The 22,147-nt window shown below is 45.1% G+C and overlaps 2 protein-coding genes across 2 annotated transcripts; one reads left to right on the top strand and one right to left on the bottom strand.

Annotated features, from left to right (window-relative positions):
• Positions 1 to 3,857: 3,857 nt before the first annotated feature.
• On the bottom strand, positions 3,858 to 17,880 carry rpap1 (RNA polymerase II associated protein 1). The gene is made up of 26 exons (XM_053845100.1): positions 17,833 to 17,880; positions 16,876 to 17,075; positions 16,638 to 16,786; positions 16,467 to 16,559; positions 16,176 to 16,353; positions 15,753 to 15,920; positions 15,469 to 15,657; positions 14,754 to 14,869; positions 14,578 to 14,676; positions 14,052 to 14,153; positions 13,818 to 13,985; positions 13,535 to 13,714; positions 12,767 to 12,901; positions 12,526 to 12,696; positions 12,035 to 12,192; positions 11,602 to 11,965; positions 11,406 to 11,515; positions 11,139 to 11,334; positions 10,906 to 11,052; positions 10,275 to 10,417; positions 9,589 to 10,009; positions 9,369 to 9,487; positions 9,063 to 9,294; positions 8,807 to 8,983; positions 7,227 to 7,283; positions 3,858 to 6,229 (listed from the first exon to the last, which is right to left on the bottom strand). The coding sequence occupies exons 2-26, from the start codon at positions 17,072 to 17,074 to the stop codon at positions 6,080 to 6,082; spliced, it is 4,221 nt and encodes a 1,406-aa protein (XP_053701075.1). The 5' UTR covers position 17,075; positions 17,833 to 17,880; the 3' UTR covers positions 3,858 to 6,079.
• Positions 17,881 to 17,942: 62 nt separating this feature from the next.
• si:dkey-13p1.4 (transmembrane protein 151B) lies at positions 17,943 to 21,839 on the top strand. The gene is made up of 2 exons (XM_053845573.1): positions 17,943 to 18,488; positions 19,904 to 21,839. Exons 1-2 carry the CDS (start codon positions 18,384 to 18,386, stop codon positions 21,485 to 21,487), a joined length of 1,689 nt encoding a protein of 562 aa, XP_053701548.1. The 5' UTR covers positions 17,943 to 18,383; the 3' UTR covers positions 21,488 to 21,839.
• Positions 21,840 to 22,147: the final 308 nt, after the last annotated feature.

Below are 22,147 nucleotides of genomic sequence, written 5' to 3' on the forward strand. Positions count from 1 at the left end.
ACCAAGTCCTTCATCTGTAATCTGGGGAAACGTGTCACATCACAGTGACCAAAATAAACTAGTCTATAATCCGGAGAACAAGTCGCATGTCAGTGATCAAGATCAACACGTCACGTGTTTACAGTCAGAATTCACATGTGACTTGTCTTTCCTCAAGATAAACAAGTTGCTCGTCAGTAGTCTGAGGAAAGAAGTCGACGATCAAAACAAACAAGTCACTCGGCCATAACCTGAGGAAACAAGTCACACATTGATGATGGAGGTAAGCAGGTCATTTGCACATTGGAGTGAAGACGTGGCCTGCAGTAGTCTGAGGAAACAAGTCAGGCTCCACAAGTCATTTGCATATGATCAGAGTGAATAAGCGACTTGTGTATAATCCAGTTAAACAAGTTCTTCATCTGTAATGTGGGGAAACAAGTCACAAGTCATTTGTGAATAAATCTATAATCAAGTTTAACAAGTCATTCGTCAGTATACAGAGAAGTTGCAAGTCTACGAAGTTAAACAAGTCATTTGCTTATGATCAGAATGAATTAGTGACTCGTCTGATCAAACTAAACTAGCAACTTGTATGTAACCTGAAGACACAAGTCACATCGTATACTCGTATGTCATCAAGATAAACAAGTTCCGCATGAGTAACCTGGGGAAACAAGTCACAAGTCAGTTGTCTGTCATCAGACTGACCAACTTACTCCACCATAAACAAGTCACCAGTGTGCGATCTGGGAAAACAAGTCAGTGCTTAGGTCTAAACAGGGTTGTGATAAACTTGTCAACAAGTCTTACTTCACTATTTTGTTACGAGATGTCACACACTGCAGCGACTGTCCACAGACTTCCTGCGTCCATCCTGGTTCTCCTCCTCTGGCTTCAGTGCTGAGGGCTCGGATCGATTCCCTCGCGCTCACCACTGTGCTGCAGTTCCTCCACCTCATATTCATCTCTGTCTCTTCCTGCCGATGTTACAAGCACTTCCACTTGCCGTCCACGTTCCTGAGATCTCTGCCTTCAGCAGGAGACCAAGGGATTATTGAAGGTGCTGCGCAGCTCTGAAGTTGCCTCCTGAGTGAACGCGAAGATATGTAGAGAAACTCAGCCACCGTCCTGAAGAAGGTCGAGGTGTAAATTATTGCTTTAGGACACAGATCTTTTAAGCAAAAATGGTTGTTCACTCAAATTCCTCATTTGAGTACAAGAACAATAGAGGAGAGGGCCGAGACCAAACTGGAGCCAGATGTGGATGTGAACCTTGTGACTGCTGCAGCCGACCACAGAAGGTGCCATTGTCGTCAAGGGGCCGATTCCATTCTGCAGAACTCAACTAAAACTTTACCACCCCAAAAGTCAATGCCCTTGTTGTCCGCAGTAACATAAAGGACGAGTGTGGCGGCGAGAGTGGGAACAACACAGGGCCAATTCAAGTCGCATAATACCGGAACACAAACCGGACTATCGAAAGTTAAAAAATATGAAACAGATAGTTTTATTTACAGCAGAAATTCACCTCAACAGTCGCGCTGAAGCTCAGAAGGTCTCACAGTTCAGATGCCGGAGCCAGAGGTGAGGTGACATTGATGTTGACCATTCTCATATTTTCTGGTTGTGCTCTAAAATTATCACATTCTGGGAGGACGTACGTTCAATAGTAACAACACAGTCCTTTTACTTTTAAAATGTGTATCTTTGCAGTCTCTCGTCTGATACCACATTAAAGGAGGACACATAGCTTGTGAAAGTTATGTTGGAGGCTTGCAAGACAACTATTACTAAGGCATTCATACACTGCTTATTACACCAATACTACTTCTATTATCAATATATACTACTACTGAATGATAGTAATAACACTGTTTACACCGTAGCCATTAGCTCAGTGAAACATGTCTCCTCTGATCTGAGTCTTTCAGAGGCAGCACGGTGGTGAAGGGGTCAGTGCTGCTGCTTCAAAAATCCTGCTGAAGGCAAACTGAACTGGGATCAGTAAAACTGCCCGGGTGCTACTGAGCTATCATGAAAAAATGAGCTGAAAACACTGACTGGACAAGCAGTTTCCTCCACAGCTTGGCTCTGAACTGCCTTTAAAAGGTTTTAAAGATGTGAAAAAGCTCTGCGGGATCCGGCATACAACCAAAAACCACTGGTGTCCACATGAAAGACCTGAACGTGAGGTTGTGTCATCCGTTTTGTTCGCAGGTGAGTCGCATTATTCAAAGTTTGTGTTTGATTTGCCTGTGAAATGGATCCCATAACTTTCCCAAGTAGAAACAGTGACTTGCAGCTGATGAAAAGACTTCACTCCCATCCATCCAGCGGTGAAAACATCAGCTACAGGATGACGTTCTGAACTCTTGGAGTGGCAGCTCGGCCTGCAGCAGTGAGCGATTGAACTCTCAACAGCATTCAAAAAACATCAGCGCCGGAGCAGGCCGACAGCGAGAGAGCAAGATGGAAGTGACGCGCCAAAAGGCAGCAGCGTGTCAAGTGGACTTGTCAGTTTTCTCTGTTGTCTTTCATCTGCTAAACCTAATATTAATCATGGGCTCTCCTGTGAGCAAATAGGTCGGAGGAGCGAGCACCGCTTTCATGAATGATTTACAGAGACCTGGGAACGGAGGCCAAGAGAGGAGGGTTCTTTTTTTTTTTTTTTTGGTGGAAAGTTGTGTAGGAGGACAGGCAAAGAGAGAAGTTTGAGGACGAGCTAAACTTGAACTCCTCAGTCCAGCGGAATGAACCATCTATTACCCTTGTGTTGGAGAGCGACGGGTTGCGTTGACTGGTTTGGAAAGTTATTTACAACTTAAAACATTTTTTTTTTCTTAAAATTTGGTCATTAGCACAGTAAAACCAAACCAAAACCACTGTTATTCCAGCTTATTCGCAAACAAGACGACGGCAGCACTTTACGGGTTCTCACTAGACACACTGATTTCCTCTCACAGCCCTTAAACATAGCTAACTGGTGACTCAGATTTGTAGCTGCGAGCAGTTTATCGGGCCTCCCATGAAGAACAGGGGGAACTGCTGGCCGAGTAGCTGGGACATACTCGAGACCGTGTATCCCTCCCAGGAAATGCTCTCAACTTGTTGTCAACTGAAAAACCACGAATAGGAAAAGCAAAAGATGACAGACCCCTGGCAACTCTCACCCCAATTGGGGGAGATAAACAACTGATCTAACAAGCAAAAAATGCCGTCACAACTGCAGGCGCTGAAGTTATTTTATAGCTGCTACGATAAACTAAGCATTGTTCAGCTGACTGGGAATATCTGCTTCGATTCATCGCTGCTAACAGCTTTTCCTCCTTCACAAGATTGTGTCGAGGTCAACTCAACCTTTAGTTTGTGAATGGGAATCCACAAAAAAGAGACCACATAACTGTTTTCCCTTTTATCTGACTGTGTTTCTGAGTCACGCTGAGGGCAGATGTTTCTGTTTTCGATCGCGTAGAAAGGTCAAACAAGGGACGGCTTCAGATTCCACCCAGACGACCTTATATTCCAGCGTCTCAAGAGCCAGCTTGAATGTCATTAAAGTAACGTCATTTGCTTAACAAATGAACTGACTTCAAAAGAGGTAATTGCAACCACAGTTCGTGCTGAGACGACGATTCGCCCAGCGGCTTGACGGAATCACGAAGGTGCGGATCAGCGAGACCAGTGAGCTTGAAGGGAACATGGGCTTCTCGGCTCTGTGAGACGCAGCGACAGTGTTTTCCTTTTGTCCTTGTCGATTTTCAGGATATGCTGTCGAAAGACTCTGGGAGAATTGTCAGCACAAATAAAAACAACGTGCTGGCAGGAACGTTCACTCACATAATCCGGGTTTTTAACTGCAAGTGCTAGAAATGTTTAAAAAATAGCAGTTTTATGAGGCGAGTTTTGCATTGTTTAAAAACATGAACCTGTCTGCTTACAAGCAAAGAAACAAGGGGGTCAGAGATCAAGAGTAAAATACTAAATCTGCTACTGCTCTAAAGCATACTTCACTAGACTTAAAATGCATCTGTTTCATGGGCTTTATGGGCAAGACCACTTGGTTAATGTGTCGGCATTCATTTCCAGAACCCAGATGGTTTTTGCATCTTTGCACCGGCACCGCAACATAATCGGATTCACGCTTGGATATCATCCGTCACGGCACTGAAGTAACTTTTTAAGCCAAAACGTGGTTCACATTCGACTTGTTCAACCTTTCCATTGCCATTCAATCACTTTATTCAATGGCTTTGATCCAGATGTCATGACATTTTTAGCGCATTATTTTCACAGACCAGTTTTTCACGGACCAGTTTCTCCAGGAGTGACAGAATATACTAAAATAACACGGCCATCATGAGAACACAACACAACTTACCATAACGCTGACTCAGCGGGAGCTCTGGGCTTGTGACTCTGATGGGAGACACTGAGCTGCCCAGGTAACCCCAACTTGGCACCCTTTTTTGAGGACATGGATGGTGAGAAAAACCAAAATATTTCGGCACCTGGAAACATCCTTTTCTGATCCTCCAGGGTCAAGGTTCCATCCAGTTTTTCTTTACTTTGAGGCTTTATTCTTTTGACTAGCGTGACCAAGAGAGGAAAACCAGCATGTCAAGAGGCACAGGCGAAGGTTGTGCCGGAGAACATCCAGTCATTTATCAAAATAAAACACCGTTCAGACACCACCAGAGACCATTCTTTCTGTGCGGCACGGCAACACGGTTGATTCTGGGCTGTGGCCCGGTGGTTGAGGGTTAAACCACTGGCTTTTGAGATCCACTATTACCACTCAATGACAACTTGTGGCCAAAAAAAAAAGACTTTATTTTCCAGACAGAATTGAATACAATTGGTGGGCGTAGAGGTCAACGCTCTAAAGAAAATCCAACAGCTTTTGAAAAACCTTTAATGTAATTTACAAGTTTGGTGACATCCTTTCATGCTACCACTTCATTCTTCACATCGCAAGTGGTTGATACTGTGCCGTCACTAGGGCAGAGCTATGTGATGCAGGCCACAGAGACGGAAATGCCCAGTCACACAGACACGTCTCCTGTCAGAAGACTTCACTTGTCCATAGATTTTCTGTGCCTCTGCATGGATGTTATCCGTCAATAGAATTGCAATTTTTTTATAGGGCACATTAGCTGATCTATAGGGGCCAGTGTGCCGCTCAGAACAAAACATTTACCATTGCTATCATGAGTCAAGGTCACGTAAGCCAACATCAAAGTTTCCCTGGTCACATGACCATGGCGTGCACTGGACCAAGGACCAGCTGGCCCACATGATCAGTGTGACCAAAACAGCCACTCAATGGAAGGATAACAACCATGTCGGGTGCTGTGTGAGATGTTCAAAATGAAGATTATTTTTTGCCCCAGTAGTCGAAGCTTCATGACCCACTTTTGGGTCGCGACCCTCCAGTTGAGAAGGCTTCACCAAACCGGTCGACCATGCAAGCCTCTCTTCCAAACATAAGGAAATGAAATGCCTTCTTTAAAAAAAAAAAAAAGAGATCGTGCCCATGCCCCAGTCACAAGTGAGTGTGTTAGTCCACATGAATTGGCGAGGATTATTCACAAGTGCTATATTCACAATTTACTTTGCTGTGTGATGCTTTCACTGCATTTACAAAGCCGCTTGTGATCCAACTTTGCCAATCCAACTTTGGCTCTGCTTCACATCGTGATGAACAAGCTTTTAAAAATATCTTTGAATACACAAAGTGGTTTGAATGAGAGCAGAATCATTTGATTCAGTCTTGGCACCAGTGTAAAAAAACGGGATTTTATGTTTTAACAGCGAATACAGGCACTTGCATCACATGTCAGCAGACTGGACTGACACGAAGAACCATGACCCTTTGTTGCAGAGCTAGAGAGTCCAACCATGATTCATTCTCTAAATTTAACACCGCTGGGTAGTTTCCCAAACAGGGCGTGATCCAAAAAAGCATATCGGAAAGAAAAAATTCCAGACCAGACGTTCTGGATTCGCAGCTGCTTCCTTACCAGCACGATGGTGCTTCTTCTTCTTCTTCTTCTTCTTCTGTCTCTCAGGCAGCAGTGTTTGGGTCAGTCCCTATTTTTCAGCTATTTCCCTGGTCTTCTTTCACCGCCTGGACCACCACTGTACGCAGATGTTTGGCTCGAATAGGAGGCAACTCATCGTACATGTCGAATCCCAAATCTGACTTCTGCTGTGGCAGGCGGAACAGAAGCAGGTGACTCTTCAACACCTGAAGCGAAGACAGGACAGCTGACGTGAGAAGATTTGAATGGTCGATGAGGATTCATGAAACAGTGTCCTGATTTTCAGAGGCCACCAGATGGCACTGTTTGCTGTAAAATATTGTGACTTGAACAACTAATTAAATGAAACCTCACATCAGTTCAAAACCGAGAGCTCCATCTAGTGGCCTCTAGAAATTAGGACACTGTTACATCAACCTTGCAATACTGTTTCACGATACCTCATCTACCCATCACCGCCTCATGTCCTCCTGAGGCTACCGTAGTTGGTAAAGTTGCTACTGGAGGAGCATTGAGGATTGAAGCTCATCATATAATAGTGTGTAATTTGCTAGTACAGACTTCGTCATATGGTCAATATAACTATATATTTCTATATATTTTCTCACTCTATATTCTCTGTATTCTGTGCCGCTACATAGCTCCATTTAAACAGAATAAATGGAAGCAGAAAAGTGATTAAAACAAAACAAATAATAGCAAACTTAGTCATCATGGAATGCATTATAATCACCTGCATACACATACTGTCGCTTGCACATGGTAAAAGTAATTTAACTGGTGTTTTATTGCACATTGAACTATACTAGAGCAAGTATTTGGGGGATTATTATTTACAACTGTTCGGCTGGCATTTAACTCTTCAGGCTTGGTGTTTATCGCACAAATACAGAGGAAACTTTTCAAATCTAAAATACTTGACTACTAACCAAGACCAAATTCACAGTAAAAACAAACAGAATTATTGGCCACTAAAGCATCTGCTTACAGAGATGCTAGTCACTTCACAATCTGCAAACCAAATGGAGTGTGAAACAGATGCATCACAGGTGATAATAGGGGGAATTGAAAAGGCTATCAAGAGGAATGCTGGAGGATTAAGGAGCAAAACATCATCACGAAGTGATGTAGCTGAATGATCCATCAACACCCTGCAGCACCTGCGCTCCAGCACAGGATTGAAGAGCAACAAAAGCGGGGTACCTCATCGGTCAGGTGGTAAATCTTGCGCAGCATACTGTGTCGAGCAGCTTCAACCTCCTACAAAAATGATGACAGGATTAAGAATGACACCGCTGCAGTGTTGATAACAAAAGCCCCCCACCTCCCCGCTGACTCTCGAACACACCAGACACACCAAAGAAAAACAAACATAAGATGCCACTTCAGCGTTTGTCGTTTTGGCTCCAGAAAGTTGAAAATTAGCACCTGACGCTAACCTTCAAGGCCAATTCAGTGTTTGTCTCAGGGAGACTGAGTCATCCTCAGGGAACAAAATGAACATTGATTCCAAACAGACACAGCCTCCTGCTGGACGCCGCCCCCAGACTTCAGGGTTGCTCAATGATCACACATGGATCTGGGCTCAGATAATAACACTGAGTACATAATTGGATAACTCATGAAAGCCGGGTGACTTCAGAAGAAACATATTTAATCATTAGCCAGGAGGAGAAAAGGATCAGATTTTATCGCTGTTTCATGGTTTTCCAATAGCTTTGTCTGCACAGTCAGTGTTAAAGAGGGTTGTTGTGTTTGATTGAGTTCCACTCACACATTAACAGCACAACACAATGAGTTTACATAAGGACTACTAAGTCGTGGCTGCAGTGGTGCTGTCTGCGCCATAGAAAGGTCAGTGGTGTCTTAAAAACGCATGAGGATCACTTTTAAACTAGTTTGGAAAAGGGGCTCCAGCATGGAGACTGACTCATGAAACAAACTGGGCAATGTTCTGAACTGGAATCACAAACTCCTCACACCTTTTATTTACATTAAAGATCTGAAAATGCGCTGTTTTTTCCCAGGTTCCGACACCACAGCTGGTCTCAGTGGCTGCATCTCATCTCTGGTCCTCCAGGAGATCAGCTCTTTGGCGGAGCTGCGGACAGTGCATTGTGAGCACTTTAAGGTCAATAAAACGCCTGAGATTGCATCGGTTTGATGTGATGAGGCTCAATATTTTGGCAGCGTGATGCTTATATTAGCTGCATCCTTGTATAAGCTGCAGGATTCAGACCATGAGGAAAAAGCAGCGCATTACAGTCCGGAAATTACAGTAGTAACTGTAGTTGCAAATCATTTTTGCCCTTATTAAACTAAAGCATCACCTCATTTCTCTCTGACAAACAAATTCAATATCAATATCAAAGTTCGGGTGTTTTGAAAAGGACGAGAGTGAAAAAAAACCCCAAAATATTTGAAAAATAAGAAAAAACATTTTAAGTGACTCAAGAGGGTTGTAAATTTTAATGTGTACCCAATAAAGTCAATATTTGGCTAATTAGTTGTATATCCAAGGGACATAATATTTGTTTTGTGCATTCTTCATTTGAAAATGAAGAAAGGAAAATGTTTGAAGGCAGTTATGATCCATAAATAAGTCAGTTTCCAGAGCACATTAATAGACCGTCATTTCAAAACATCCAGGTTCAAGAAAGGAGGCTGCAAATGAGAGCAAGAACTGCAACAGACTTGTCCTTCTAAATATTTCCTGCAGGCTTCATGTGAATGTTGTCGAGCTGAGATTGAGGTAAAGTGACCTCCGTTTGGCGACGACGTACCTGGGCGGCAGCATCTTGAGAGAAGATGAAAGTGTTGACGTGACACACAGCTACTGCGTACAAGACAGGACACCAGCAAGCCCTCAGAGCTCCAGTCACCAGAGAGCGGAAGTAGAGACGGAGCAGAGGGAGGGAGTCTTCAGGGGGAGACGTGAATCGCTCGATGGGGATGGAGAGCTGAGAGTCAAAAAGGGTAAAAGAAAATTTGCATAAATAAATGCTTTCTTTGAAATGAATTTCTTTGAATAATTCAAACCTGTTCAAGAGTTACTCCTAAAGACCTCAGCATCCCCACGTGTTCTCCAAAGGCAGCCAGCCTCATGGTGGCGCTGTACCTCCTCTGCAGAGGCAGGAGAAGCCAGCAACCAAACAAGCGATCTCCAAAAGACACGGCTTCATACTGAGCCAGGAGAGCGCAGTACAGGTCTTGGAAGGAGGCTAAACCAGGTGGTGGGATGCTCAGGTCCAACGAGTCCAGCCGTGAACTTCTGTGGAGAGATTCGATGGCCCCCAGTCAAACATCTTGCCTCCATGGCCAGTAGAAACTCTGGTTTTCACGAACCTGGTGAGCAGCCGGAAGAGGCCCCAGGTCAGCTTCTGAACTGGTCGCTCCAAGAACAAGTCACTGGAGCACAGAAACACACAGGACAAACGGGCTAGCTTTGCAACTGGGGGGATCACCTGCAACAAAAACAAACACATTACTTTGGTTTAAAGAAGTGGCAAAAATGGCTTTAATTTTTAGAGGTATTTGTCTAACTGTTCATGCTTTAAACAGGTACCTTTAAGGCTTCTTCTCGCCAGACCTCCAGCAGCAGTATCCACTGGAGACAGTGGGTTACTGTCTGAAGGGCCCCAGGTGGGAGCTCCTCCACCGCCAGTCCTCCACCATCCGACACCCCAGTCCGCTCATACAGACGAACCAGGGGGAGGAACGGCCAATCGGCCGGCAGAGCTGGGCCACTGAGCTCCGGGAGGAGCTGAGACTTGATCCAGGGGTTACGACCCAGAAGAGCCTCCTTAGACACCAGCACCGAAGGCTCCAGGTGGGCCAGCTGAGTGAGGAAGCAGCCTCTGATGGACGGCAGTTGCACCACTGCTTCTCTCAGCAAAGATCCCACCGTCTGCAGACTGGGCTGGTGGTCCTGGTTCAGCTTCAGCTCCCCGAGCTCCACAGCCTCCGGCCCACCACTGTGACCCTCCCTAAACCCAGCATTAAAGAGGAAAAACATGACTTGAACATAAATCATCGGCACAAATTGGTCATAAGGCACTTTAACAAAATTTCAAAAGATAATGACTTTTGAATATTATTCTAATTAGATTTCAACTATGGTGAAAGTATTCACTTAATAATCACATGACTAGAAACAAAGACGCCATAATGCGAAAAAGCCACAAAAAAACAACCCTAAATTATGTCAACAAGCCTAAGACTTTCAGGGTTTCTGAAGCGGATGAAACTCACGCCAGAAAGTCTTTACTGAAGACGACTGTGGAGAGAAGCTCGTACGCCAGGTACTCGCTGCCGGGCAGCAGCCATGTTAAAAGAACTAGCGCCATCTGGTGGTAGAGGGAGGCAAGCTTCGCTACTTCTTGGTCGACTGGAATCTGTGACGAAAAAATGTAGGAAATTTAACCAAATTAAATGAAACAAATTCAGCTCTGTTGTCATAATCAAGTTATTTATTATAATTATGATTCAAATAGCTTCAATTTCCAGTCAATTCCATGTTTTAGATGCAACAATCAATGTACTTTTAAGAGCATACCACTGTGAACTGTACAATATTAAATAAACAAAATTAAATATACCCCCTCAAAAGGATATAATTGCGTGCAGCTAAACATAAGATTTTTTAATGCAGCATTAATGTGTTAACATCTTCTATTTTGCTTTGCATGCTTGTCAACACAATTTTCTGTTGAATAAACTAAGAAAAGTATTGTACAAGTTTATCATTGAAAGACTGTAGTGGCTGAAGCACAGCCATTTTTGCTTTCATATTTTTGCATTGGCAAAGGAAAAGTCAATTGAGAAAAGATTCCTAGCCACGACTGGTTCTGGTTGAGAATCGTTTTTTTAAAAAGTGGGTTACCAGTTTGTGAGCCATCTGCAGCAGCACGTATAGGAGGTGATGCTCGTGACGTAGAAACCAGGCGTTGGTGTGGGACAGTTTGGGCGAGGCCTGACTGCAACACCTCAGATAACAAATCACTGGCTCAGCCAAGAGGAAACCAGCAAACTGCACATGGAAAAACATCACGGTTAGCCGAACTGAAGACACTTTTTATAGTCGCCACAAGATGGCGTTCAAGAGCAAGACATTACTTTGCAACTGAGCCCTTTATGAACGTTTGTGACCGTTTCCAGGAGGAGCCCAAACGCAGTGAAAAGAGGGATGGGAGAGTTCAGGCGATGTGGTCCGGGACGATCCTTCCACCCAGCGCTGGCCAAAGCAGGGAGGCTGGGAAGAGTCTCAGGCCCCTGGTGACTCGACTGGTCGGTGCAGACTAATGAAGATGACCTGAAACAAAAGCATGAAGCTATGTATTTTGTTGAACTCTTGTTCTCCCACATATCAGATAGATCACTTACTTCAGGTTCTTTATTTCGTCTTGAACCACATGATGGGACATCAAGGGAAGCAGAACACCCGATGTCAGCTGTTCCAGCTCCTGAAGAGTTTCCACAGGCTTGAACCAACTCTGCGGATGAAGGAGTATCTTGAATTTGGCCCCAGTTTATTTGCTTCATAATTACATTTCATTTTCAGGTCACTATAAGAACATGCCTGTTTAGTCAGCTGTCGAAAATAGGCATCCAAGTAGAGCAGGTAAGCCGGAATCAGAGTCAAGCTGGTGAGTCTCTGGTTCGGATCTTCAAGGTTCTTGATGAAGGTTTTCAGATGGCCAAGTAGCGAGGTCTGCAGCCCGGCAACATGAGTCCAGGTCACAGGGGGAGGTGGAGGGCCGTCCTCTTCCTGCCTGACCAGGTTTGCATGCAGCTCCTGATGGACACCTGCTGTGAGCGTGACCTGCGTTAGGAAAGAGAGCAGGGCCAAGATCTTCTGCAGCTGCAGGGGCAGCAGAGGGTCCGAGGGTGAGAGAATCTGTCGAGCTGACTGCAGCTGCTTCACTAGCGCTGGATACAAGTCTCTAAAGGGGAAAAAGAAATATTGATGACCTCCAATGCCATCGTCTGTTATCGTCTTCCTGCTGACCTACATGTAAATGTCGCAGGCTTGTCCGTATCCCGCGGCGACGGCCCACAGCCTGAACGCCTCTGTGGTCACTTTTAGAGCTTCTGTGGGCTCCAGCAGCAGCTCGCTAGGTTCAGCGCTCAGCAGACAACAGAGGCGTTCGCCGGCACCCTGTGAGTTCAACTGAGAGATGGAGACATGGTTATCGGCCTTTTCATATTCAAGAATGCATGAAACACACACTTGCTTATGGGATTTAGTTCAGTCAGTAAAACACTTCTAACACACAGAAGCATCAAGTTGCTGATCTGAAAATAATCCTTATTTGATTTGGAGCTCCCTAATTCGGGGTCGTAAAGTTTGCTGGCTTGCTTACGATGACACACAGTTTTAAGCTGGAAAACATGCTTCATTAAATGAACACACTGTGATCCAGCCAAACTATTATTTGTGTAATTGTGCCTCTCAGGAAGAGTTAAAAAAACTCCCCACCTCATTATCACTCCCAGCACTCACCAGCCTGGCACAGACATGTCTCCCTGAAGTGGCGAGAACTCGCAGAAGCTTCACAGCGCTGGGCAGCGGGTGTCCATACACAGGCTGCAGGCTGGAAACTGTCGCTGCCGTCCAAGACGTCGGCACAAACTCGCTCATCACCGTCTCAATCAGACGTGGGCAGTCCAGGATCTACCATGACACGACCTGGTGTGTTAAATCCTAAATTCGATAGACGATTGAGAGAAAGTTTTTTTGTCACCTGAGTGGCAGACAGAGGGGAGTGTCTGGCGATTCGGGTGAGAACTAGCATAATATCGTGGACGACGGGAGGCGACGGACGAAGCACCTCCAGTATGTAGCGAAACCTGGGGAGCAGCTTCATCTTGAGCAAACCCTGAAATGAAAATAGCAAAATAACTTTGCATTCAAGTTGTTGAAGAAAACATTCGAAACGTAAATAAATAAATCTTTAAATTACAAATCTGAGCACTCAATTTTAACTTTTGTCCTGTGGATGCATTTGCACAAATGCGTCTGTATTAGTCTGTATTAAACTCATTTGGTGGGCAACTAACATTTCAATTTAAATATACTTGAAGATGATTTTAAACATCACAAGAACTGTGTTTTTTGTGTGTTGTTTTGTTTCATTTTTTACCCTAAAACATACACTGATGTTGTCGAAGTGTTATTACAGCATTACAAACACAATCATATCCAATGACTAATCCTAAATTCATGAAGACACATTAAGCAGTATTACAGGGTTCATGAAACCGTGTCCTAATTTTCAGAGGCCACTAGATCGCGCCCATGGTTTAGAACTAATGTGAGGTTTCATTGAATTAGTTGTTCAAGTCCGAACATCTTACAGCAGACAGTGCCATCTAGTGGTCTCTGAAAAGCAGGACATTGTGTCATGGAACCTCACCTACCCATCAGAAATCAAAACCTCAAAATGAAGAGGATTAGATTGATAAACATAAAGGCATAAGCTAAAACTCAATCCTATTTTTCATCATGGTACCTTGACAACATCCTGTCTGGCGACATCATGATCCGTCTTCCTTTCTTCCTTCTCCTTAGCCGTCTCCTTTAAACTTTGATCCAGGCCTTCGTCCTCCTCGTCTTCCTCATCCTCTGCTGAGGGGAGCAAGGGGAATGTAGCCAACCCCCGAAACCACGAGAAAGTGGAATCCAAGCACTCCTGAGAGGAAAATACATTTTGTCTCATCATCGTCAATACACAGTGTTATAGTAGAAATATATAAATTACATAACACCAGCTTGTCTGGTTAGATTTGCCTCACTTCATCCTCCTCGCACACGAGCAGTGCTTTCACTGCATGCACGGCCGCAGACATCACTCCCTCCACAGCATCGTCTAACGCAAACCGCAGCAGGAAGAGCAGACCAGCGTCAAGCAGAGTGGATGTCACGCTGCCTCTCAGAAGTGACAGATATTCTCCGGCCCGGGCCTGCAGGGGGACACATGGGTGACTACGTGCCTCCTCACAAACCTGTCTGACAGCGGGTCTGCAGACCTTCGAGAGGACGCTAGCCAGAGTTGTGAGGGCGAGACTCCGCTGTGAGGTGACCTTGCTCCGAGACAGCAAGAAGAGTTCCTGAAGGGAGTAACCTGCTCGCTGTGAGGAAAAACTCAGCGTGAGATGGGAAATCTAAACTATGACAGACAACTTTTCAAACTAAACTTTGAATACAACCAGAGTGCTGATCAGATAGATTTTAAAAAAGGATGTAAAGATTAAATATACAGAGAAAACAAGTCAGAAATGATCATTGACTTCCAAAGGTGTAATAAAAATAAATACACACAAATTATTACAAAACATCATGATCCTGAATAATAGTTTTAACAAGTGATGGGTAGTTGAGGTTTCAAGAAACGGTGTCCTGATCTTCAGAGGCCATCAGAGGGCGCTGTCTGCTGTAAAACGTTTGGACTTGTTCAAAACTGTTTCATGATACCTCATCCATCCATTACATAGTGTGCTTGAAGAGTTTATTATCATTCGACCACCATATGACCTGATGATCAAAAAAACTCACCTCGGGTTCCTCGCCATGATGATGCAGGCCCAGGTGGGTGGGCAGGTCCTCGGTAGGAGGTATCAAAGTCCCTTTAAAGTCAAAACGAGCTTGCATGGCCTGAAAGAAAATGTTCTTCAGCGAAACATTTCTTCAACAAATCAATTCATAACATAACAAAACAAAAACACTCGTACCTTATTGGTTCCTTTCTTCCTCGGTGGAGGCAAGTCTCTCATCCACTCCAGCTTCTCCGGCTCCATTTTATCCATGTGGACCCACTGTTTCTGGGGCTTCACTGGCAGGTCCTCCTCTGGAGAAACAGAAGCATGACAATGAGTGACTAGATCGTTCAAGCTTTTATCACCGTATTACAATAATATTTACACACTTTTTTTCATTGTAGTCAACTCAATTCATTTCAATACAATGACACATCCACAGCCCCAGTTGCTGGTCGTGGTGGTTTCAATGTTATACTGGCTATAAACAGACAAAAGTCCTTTTTTTAAATGCAAAAGCCCCATGAGAGCTTTATGATAAACGCTAACACGCGACAACTGACTGTCTTCAGATCTATTTTGTGGATTCATAATATTACTGCACAGTCACTTAACTACAGAGTGATGCCACGTCTAGCTTTCTTGCTGATCTCAAGCAACGATGCCAACTATGAGCTTTATATTTGGAGTTAAGCCATGCAGCAAAATCCGCCAGTGACGGTTACATAATCCAAGAATGGATGCCTAAGCGAATGAGGAGTCGGAAGGCACTGAGACGCAGATTAAGTGAAGAAAAGAGTTGAGGTTTTATGACATCTTCAGGTCACAGCAGGCGATGCTGACTCTTGTTTGTGTTACCAACCAAATAACAGAGCATCACAGAGCAACAGAACAGGAGTGAGGGAGATACCCATCAAGACAGGTGAAGGTGATGCTTCCTCTTCTTCTTCTTCTCCTTTCATCTCTATTTCCTTATATTCATCCATCAACGCGCCTGTGTTGTTAGTGCTGCTGTTGCCCTCCGGCTGACTAGAAGAGGAGACGGAGGGCGGGACAGTCTTGGCCTTGCAGGACCTTACAAACTCCACCAGCCGGGGGTCTGAAGACAGACAGAAACAACAGTGAATCAAACAGTGCAACTACAAACTCTCACATTTTTAATCTATAACATTACAATGTGCCTTATTTGTCTACCCAGCTGAGTTAAGAGCTTCCTCTGTTCCTCCAGAATCTCAGCTGGAGACATCGCCTGGAGCTTTGCCTGGTTCTCCTCATGGATCCTCATGGTCTCTCCTGATCCATCCACACCGTGAAGACCCTGACCTGACACCAGCCATGGTCTGGAGCCAGATGCAGGCACTGCTGCTGGACAGGAATTCAGCAGGTTACGGTTAGGAATAAGTGAAAATATCTTACATTTATCTGCAAAATTGACCACAAATCTCATGACAGCAAGAAGGATTGGACGACAGCCTACTCAGTTCAGACATCTGACATGATAAATGTCTACCTATTAGTGAATATGGTCGACCACAGAGGTCAGTACTGGTGATCCAGGAAACACACCTACACTGATACATGTTTTTCATATGCAGCATAAATGACACCAATACTAACAGTCAACAGCAGGCTGATTTCTGTCCATGCTCCTCCCAGAACGGAGATTCAGCCCTTGAGGTCCCGCAGATGTGCCGCATGTGTCTCCACAGTTCGCCGATTGCCTCTCCACTGCTCTTTGAGCTTCAATGTGACGTGCAAAGATGCTTTTTTTGGTGCCAGATGAGGATCCTGCCGCCTGAATGAAAGCAAAGATAGAATGAGTTCCAGCAGTAACTTCTTTACTTCATGTTATCAAGTGTCCAAACTAGTTTCACAGTCATATTTTTATTAAAATAACTATAGCTGTACCTGAATGTTGGCTGCAGAGCGATGTAGCACTTTAGGGAAAGCCATGTTTGTGAAAGCTGGCAAACATATTGGAGCTGAACTAGTGTCCCTCTCCTATAAAAAGTAAATTACAATTACAAATAACAGCCAATCGGGACATACAAATACATCAATGTTAATAGATGTGCTCACAACTATCCTGGAGAGAACAGCACTGATGTGTGTGTCATGTCTGTCCAGCGTCTCCTCAGCATCCTCATCCTGGAAAGTGACCCGGCTGCTTTTAAAGCGTGACTTCTTAGCCGGTGCTGGTGTCAGAGATGGGAGGTCATCTGGAAGATCTTCAGTCAAATTTAGAGAACATTCAGAAGGCGGGACACAAACACGTTGTTAAAACATTTTTGAAGTGAAAAAAAATACATCTTTCAACCTTCTATTGTGACCACATCCCTCTGATCTGATCCATTCTCTCCATTATGTTCGAGCCCCTGCTGGGCTCCTGCCTGTCCTCTTCTCTTGTCAGGACGACGGACCACACTTGCAGCACACGGCGCTCCGGAATTAAGGAAACTCTCCTGTTCTCTCAGGAGGTCAGCCTCCGAATCTGTCGGCTTGGGACGCCTCAACATTCTTCAGTAAAAAATAAAACACAACATTACAATTCAAATGAATGACATGAGATTCAAAATTCTGCTTAGTTTTGTGAATGCAATAAAATGGTGATTTCTGTTTCCACTTTCTGTTTTACATACTTGTTTGTCTCAACCTGAAAGACTGTGTACATCAAACTGTCTATAATTACATTTTATTCATCAATCATTTGTAATTTTTATTAAAAAAAATAAACGAACAAATGATCTCTCAGAAACTTTCAGAGGCGAACTGCATATTAAATCACACATTATTTGTCATGGTAAGTCACTTTTTAGCACCCTTTATCAACAATAACCAGTTTACATAATCATTTACTGATAACAGTTGTAATATCATTGATAAATTAACAATGTAAAATGTGAGTGTAGAGTTGTATTTCACACTTTGACGAGCTGGTGATGAAATAAGTTTGAGTGTTACGCATTTTAACACACGTAATTGGAAGTATGTGAATCATTTCGCCCATAATATGCATCATATGAATATTAACCACATTTAAAAACATTGTTATTATTACTGTTTTGTTCATTATTGCAGGTTACTCTGATTCTGATTTAGAAAGAGCCTTTGCTGAAAGATATTCACGTGTCGTTCAAGTTTGTGTTACAAATGTACAGTTAGAGCATAACGCCACACACATAGGAAACGCGTGAAGAAACTACTGAAATGTTGTTGAAAAGAATGTCATTTGAAAAAAGGCAAAGTTCGCGAGGTTTGTAAGGTGGATGCTAACCTTCAATGTAGCCGTGCGTTGCCTTGCGTGAGCGGAAGTAAACACGGGAGACATTTGATGTGACACCGAGGATTTCTTTCAAAATAAGAGTTCCACGTCTGCAGCGACACGGGGAAGATGCCACGTACGTGGTTCTGTTAGTTTTCCAGATATATGTTTGAAACCAAGGTTTTGTTTTATGTTTTTTGATGGTTTCGTTAAATCTTTTCACGCCTGGAGCTCGCCCCGCCGCCGGAGCTCCGCTGCGGCATCGGGATGGACCTGGTGCGGCAGTGCGCAGTGATGAATGTCTGCTGGTGATTTGACGGTCCTGCCGCCGCTGGCCTTTGTGCATCATGGTAAACCTCTGCTGTCTCTGCTGCGGTGCAATCCCTCAACCCCGCCCCCCGCCGTCCAACCAGCCGGGACCACCGCGGGACCCCCGCTCCCTGCAGCAGAACCAGCAGCTGGCTGGCTGCGGACCAGGTGGCGAGCATCACAGACCTGACCAGGCAGGCGAGGAACCTCGGGCGATGCGAGAGCGAGAGCGCAGGGAGAAGTGACGCTGCAGGATGGTGTCCTCGGATGTGGAGTCCGCAGAGGACCCCGGGGCCAGTGGCCCCAGCGAAGAGGAGCAGGAGCTGGAGGACTCCCCAGCCGAGAGTGAGGAGAATGAGGTGGGTATGAGTGAGAGATTTGAGTGAGAATAATATAAATTGTTTTGGATTACTCTGCTGATTTCAACCATTTATATGGACCAGTATTTAATCCAGTATCGGGGTGCTGATCCAATGTTTTTCCAGCCGACGTAATATGGGTGGCAAAGCGTCGACTTAGTCCGCCTAAAGGAAGGGCCGACTGCAGAAATTTGTCAGAGGTTGGATGGTGTAACCATAAGGCGTTTACTCGGCTGATGTAAACTAAATAGTATATTGACTTAGCGTGTGTGTAATGTCTGTCTCGGGGTCGTTCATGTGATCCCATCTGGTGAAGTGGCCCAGTCACTGGAGTGGAAATAATGATAAAAGCCCATCAGATTGATTTGAAATTAGCTGGGTATAGTTTCCAGCCAATATTGGCTCCAATACATTAAAAAATGTTGATTTATGAAGCTTATTTGCAAAAGTACAAAGTCGTTATGATCCCCTTCTTCGTGTTACTAGTCTGTTAAACCTGATATTGTGCCAGAGAAGACAACAATGTTTTTGACGTCAGTATCTCTGTAATTACTGCGTGGTTTATGTGACCTTTCAGTAAACTGATCCGTCCAAATATATATACATAGAAATCCTTGAACTCCATGCGCTGAAATGATTCTATCTCATATTACACATAGGGGTCAATAGTCCTTTCTGCACTTCCAGTTTAATGCTATTGTCATATTTCGTTCGATAATCGAGTGTTTTCTGACCCCAGATTCTTTTTTTGTGTTTCATTATTTCATGTTCCTTACCACGAAAAGCCGTTTGTTTTGGTGTGCGACCGCTCCATAAATAACAGTGAGAGTGACTGCTCGCCTGTGTCAGTGATGGTGCCTTGTCAGTTTGAATCCTCTCACTCCATAAAACACAAATCGAATCCTAAACTGAAGCACAGTCAGTCCAAGAAACAAATCATTTTGTTTCGGACTGATTTAGCATGAGCAACCGAATGTGTTATACTGAGGGGAAATGAATGAAATAGAAAAATAATCCAGACACTCGACTGATATCTTCACTGGTCTCTTTTTTATTTGTTGTTGTAAAAATGTTACAATGAACTCAAATTGTGTCTGCATTAAAAATCTACTCGTCGTCATGTTGCTAATCCTTGAGAAATAACCTCATAAAACAGGCACAGAAGAATTATTTTATCGGCCGCTGCCTTGTAATTGCGCCCCGTAAACCTAACCACCTCTGATGGCGCTCTTTTATTGGACCATATGATGATGATCTAAGTCCATGAACTATTGTTATTGACACACTACATCATGCTTTAGAAGTACAGTGATTTACTCCGGCTTGGTAATTTATAGTGCAAGCACATTCATTTGCTGCAAGTCACTGGCGACTCATTGCCCTAAGTGCTTCTCCTCTCTCCCTCCTCTCTGCAGCAGTGTCCAGTGAAACAGTCTCTGAGCGCCTGTGTGTGTCGAGAGGCTCACTGGCGCTGCCTGCTGCTGTCGCTGCTCATGTACAGCTGCCTGGCCACTGTGACCTGGTGCCAACTGACCAGGGTCACGAAGATCAGCTTCAACTCTGCCCTCACCTCCACCTTCGCCGCCTCCTTCACCTCCTCCATCCAGGGCAGCTCCGGGATCGGGATCGGGGGTCACTCCATGATCTACCACGACAGCCCTTGCTCCGATGGTCTGGTCTACATCCCCCTGGCCTTCCTCTTCATCCTCTACGTCTTGTACATGGTGGAGTGTTGGCACTGCCAGGTCCGCACCGAGCTGCAGTGCAAGTCGGATATAGACAGCGTTTACGAGCGCGTCCTCCGGATGCAGCAGGCTGAACCCTGCATTTGGTGGAAGGCTATCAGCTACCACTTCGTCCGACGCACGCGCCAGGTCACACGCTACCGCAACGGTGACGCCTACACCACCACCCAAGTCTACCACGAGAGGGTGAACACTCACGTGGCCGAGGGGGAGTTTGACTACAGCCTGTGTGGCATGAAGGATGTTTCCCGTGACCTCAGAGGCCTGGAGGCTCACCCGGCGACTCGCCTGCGCTTCACCAAATGCTTCAGCTTCACCGAGGCGGGACCTGAGAACAATTACCTCAACCAGCGAGCCAGATTCTTTTCCGAAATCGAAGGTTTGGATGACTACATGGAGGCCAGGGAGGGGATGCAGCTGAAGAACGTGGACTTCAGGGAGAACCTTATTGCTTATGCAAACCCGGACCGGATGCCGTGGTACAACTCCCAGCTGGCCTTCTGGCTGGCTGCGCTCTTCATGCTCTCTTGGCCGCTCAGGGTGCTGATCGAGTATCGCACGGCGTACGTGCACTACCGCGTGGAGAAGCTGTTTGGGCTGGAGTACAGCCCCTCCCACGTGGACGATGACATGGGCACCAGAGGCTGTAACATCCCCAGAGTGGACACCCTTGACAGCACTGAGATCGAGTGGCACATTCGCTGCAACCACCAGGTGATTCCCAGCTACTCGGAAGCCATGCTGATCAACGGAGGCACCCCGGAGTCCAACTCTTTAGAAACTGACAATTCAACCGCCAACTGCTACCTTCTAGACAGGAGCCCCACCACTCAGAGTTACGGAGCTCTTCAGAGTCAGGAGGAACAGCAGGAAGAACCGAGCAGACCGGAGAGCCTGCTGGGTCGGAGGAGGACCATCACCAGCTCCAGCTGTTCCTCCATCTTCTCCTGCCGAGGAGCTTTGTTCCGCTCCCGACTCTCCTCAGACGCGTCGCGCTTCTCCCTCTGCCGCATGTACGGCTCCCATCGCACCATGGCTCTGTGGAGGAGCCGCAGCAGCAATTTGACCGAGCCCTGCTGCTGCTCCGACTCCAGCCAGCTGGCTCTCAGCGAAAGCCCGCCCACTTACCGGGACGCCCGGTTCTTCCCGGTGCTCATAGTGCACCGGCCTGAGGGCTGCGGCGCCGAGAGTGGGAGGAGCGGACGCCATTACCTCATACGCCGAGAGTCGTCCTGCGTTGAGACAGCTCTATGAGGAACCACACAAATCAGATCATGGAGTCGGATTATGGATCAAAACTGTAAAACATAAGAAAAAAAAGACAATATATTTTTGCACAGTCCCGCATTGCTTGTTGTGACCTGGATAACTCACACCTTAACACACAGCCTGCACGATGTTGACTTCCTTTTTTAAAATGTCACTTAAATCTAGGTATCTTACAATGCTGACGTGCATTGTCCTGTGTGTACGATTCTGAAAGAAAAACTGCATGATGTCGGTGGAATTAACTTTTTTTTATTGAAATAATCCAGATTGTCTCTGTATATGTACGTTGTTCAATGGTGACTAATATCTACACTAACTTTTGCATTTCAGGGTGAAAATAAAGGTTTCTACATCCTAGTCTGCTTCATTCCCACGTCTGAATTGACGTAACTGCGCATGTAGTGTTTATTGAGGGTGAACTCGGGAGTGGAGGAATCAAAACAACTGCAGACCAGTTCTTGTCGTCACGTTGATTCAAGTCGACGTTGTCAGAAACTTTCTAATCTCTGCAGCCTCTTTTGTGTTTGTGAAACCAATGACGAGTCAAATCTACTCACTTCTAAAACTAAACTTGGATTTATTGTGAGATCCAAGGTACTAGATTATATCTAGCTTCTTTTTAACAATATTTTAAAAACATGCAGG

The sequence above is a fragment of the Synchiropus splendidus genome, chromosome 16, assembly GCF_027744825.2.
Source record: "Synchiropus splendidus isolate RoL2022-P1 chromosome 16, RoL_Sspl_1.0, whole genome shotgun sequence".
Taxonomy (NCBI): domain Eukaryota; kingdom Metazoa; phylum Chordata; class Actinopteri; order Syngnathiformes; family Callionymidae; genus Synchiropus; species Synchiropus splendidus.

Excerpts from the sequence above, each read along its gene's own strand:
- rpap1 (XM_053845100.1), bottom strand. The coding sequence starts at position 17,074 with ATGTTGAGGCGTCCCAAGCCGACAGATTCGGAGGCTGACCTCCTGAGA. Across the intron at positions 14,677-14,753 it reads GGAAGAAAGGAACCAATAAG|GCCATGCAAGCTCGTTTTGA; the intron begins GTACGAGTGTTT and ends ATTTTCTTTCAG. Across the intron at positions 11,053-11,138 it reads ATAAAGGGCTCAGTTGCAAA|TTTGCTGGTTTCCTCTTGGC; the intron begins GTAATGTCTTGC and ends TTCCATGTGCAG.
- si:dkey-13p1.4 (XM_053845573.1), top strand. The coding sequence starts at position 18,384 with ATGGTGTCCTCGGATGTGGAGTCCGCAGAGGACCCCGGGGCCAGTGGC. Across the intron at positions 18,489-19,903 it reads CCGAGAGTGAGGAGAATGAG|CAGTGTCCAGTGAAACAGTC; the intron begins GTGGGTATGAGT and ends TCCTCTCTGCAG.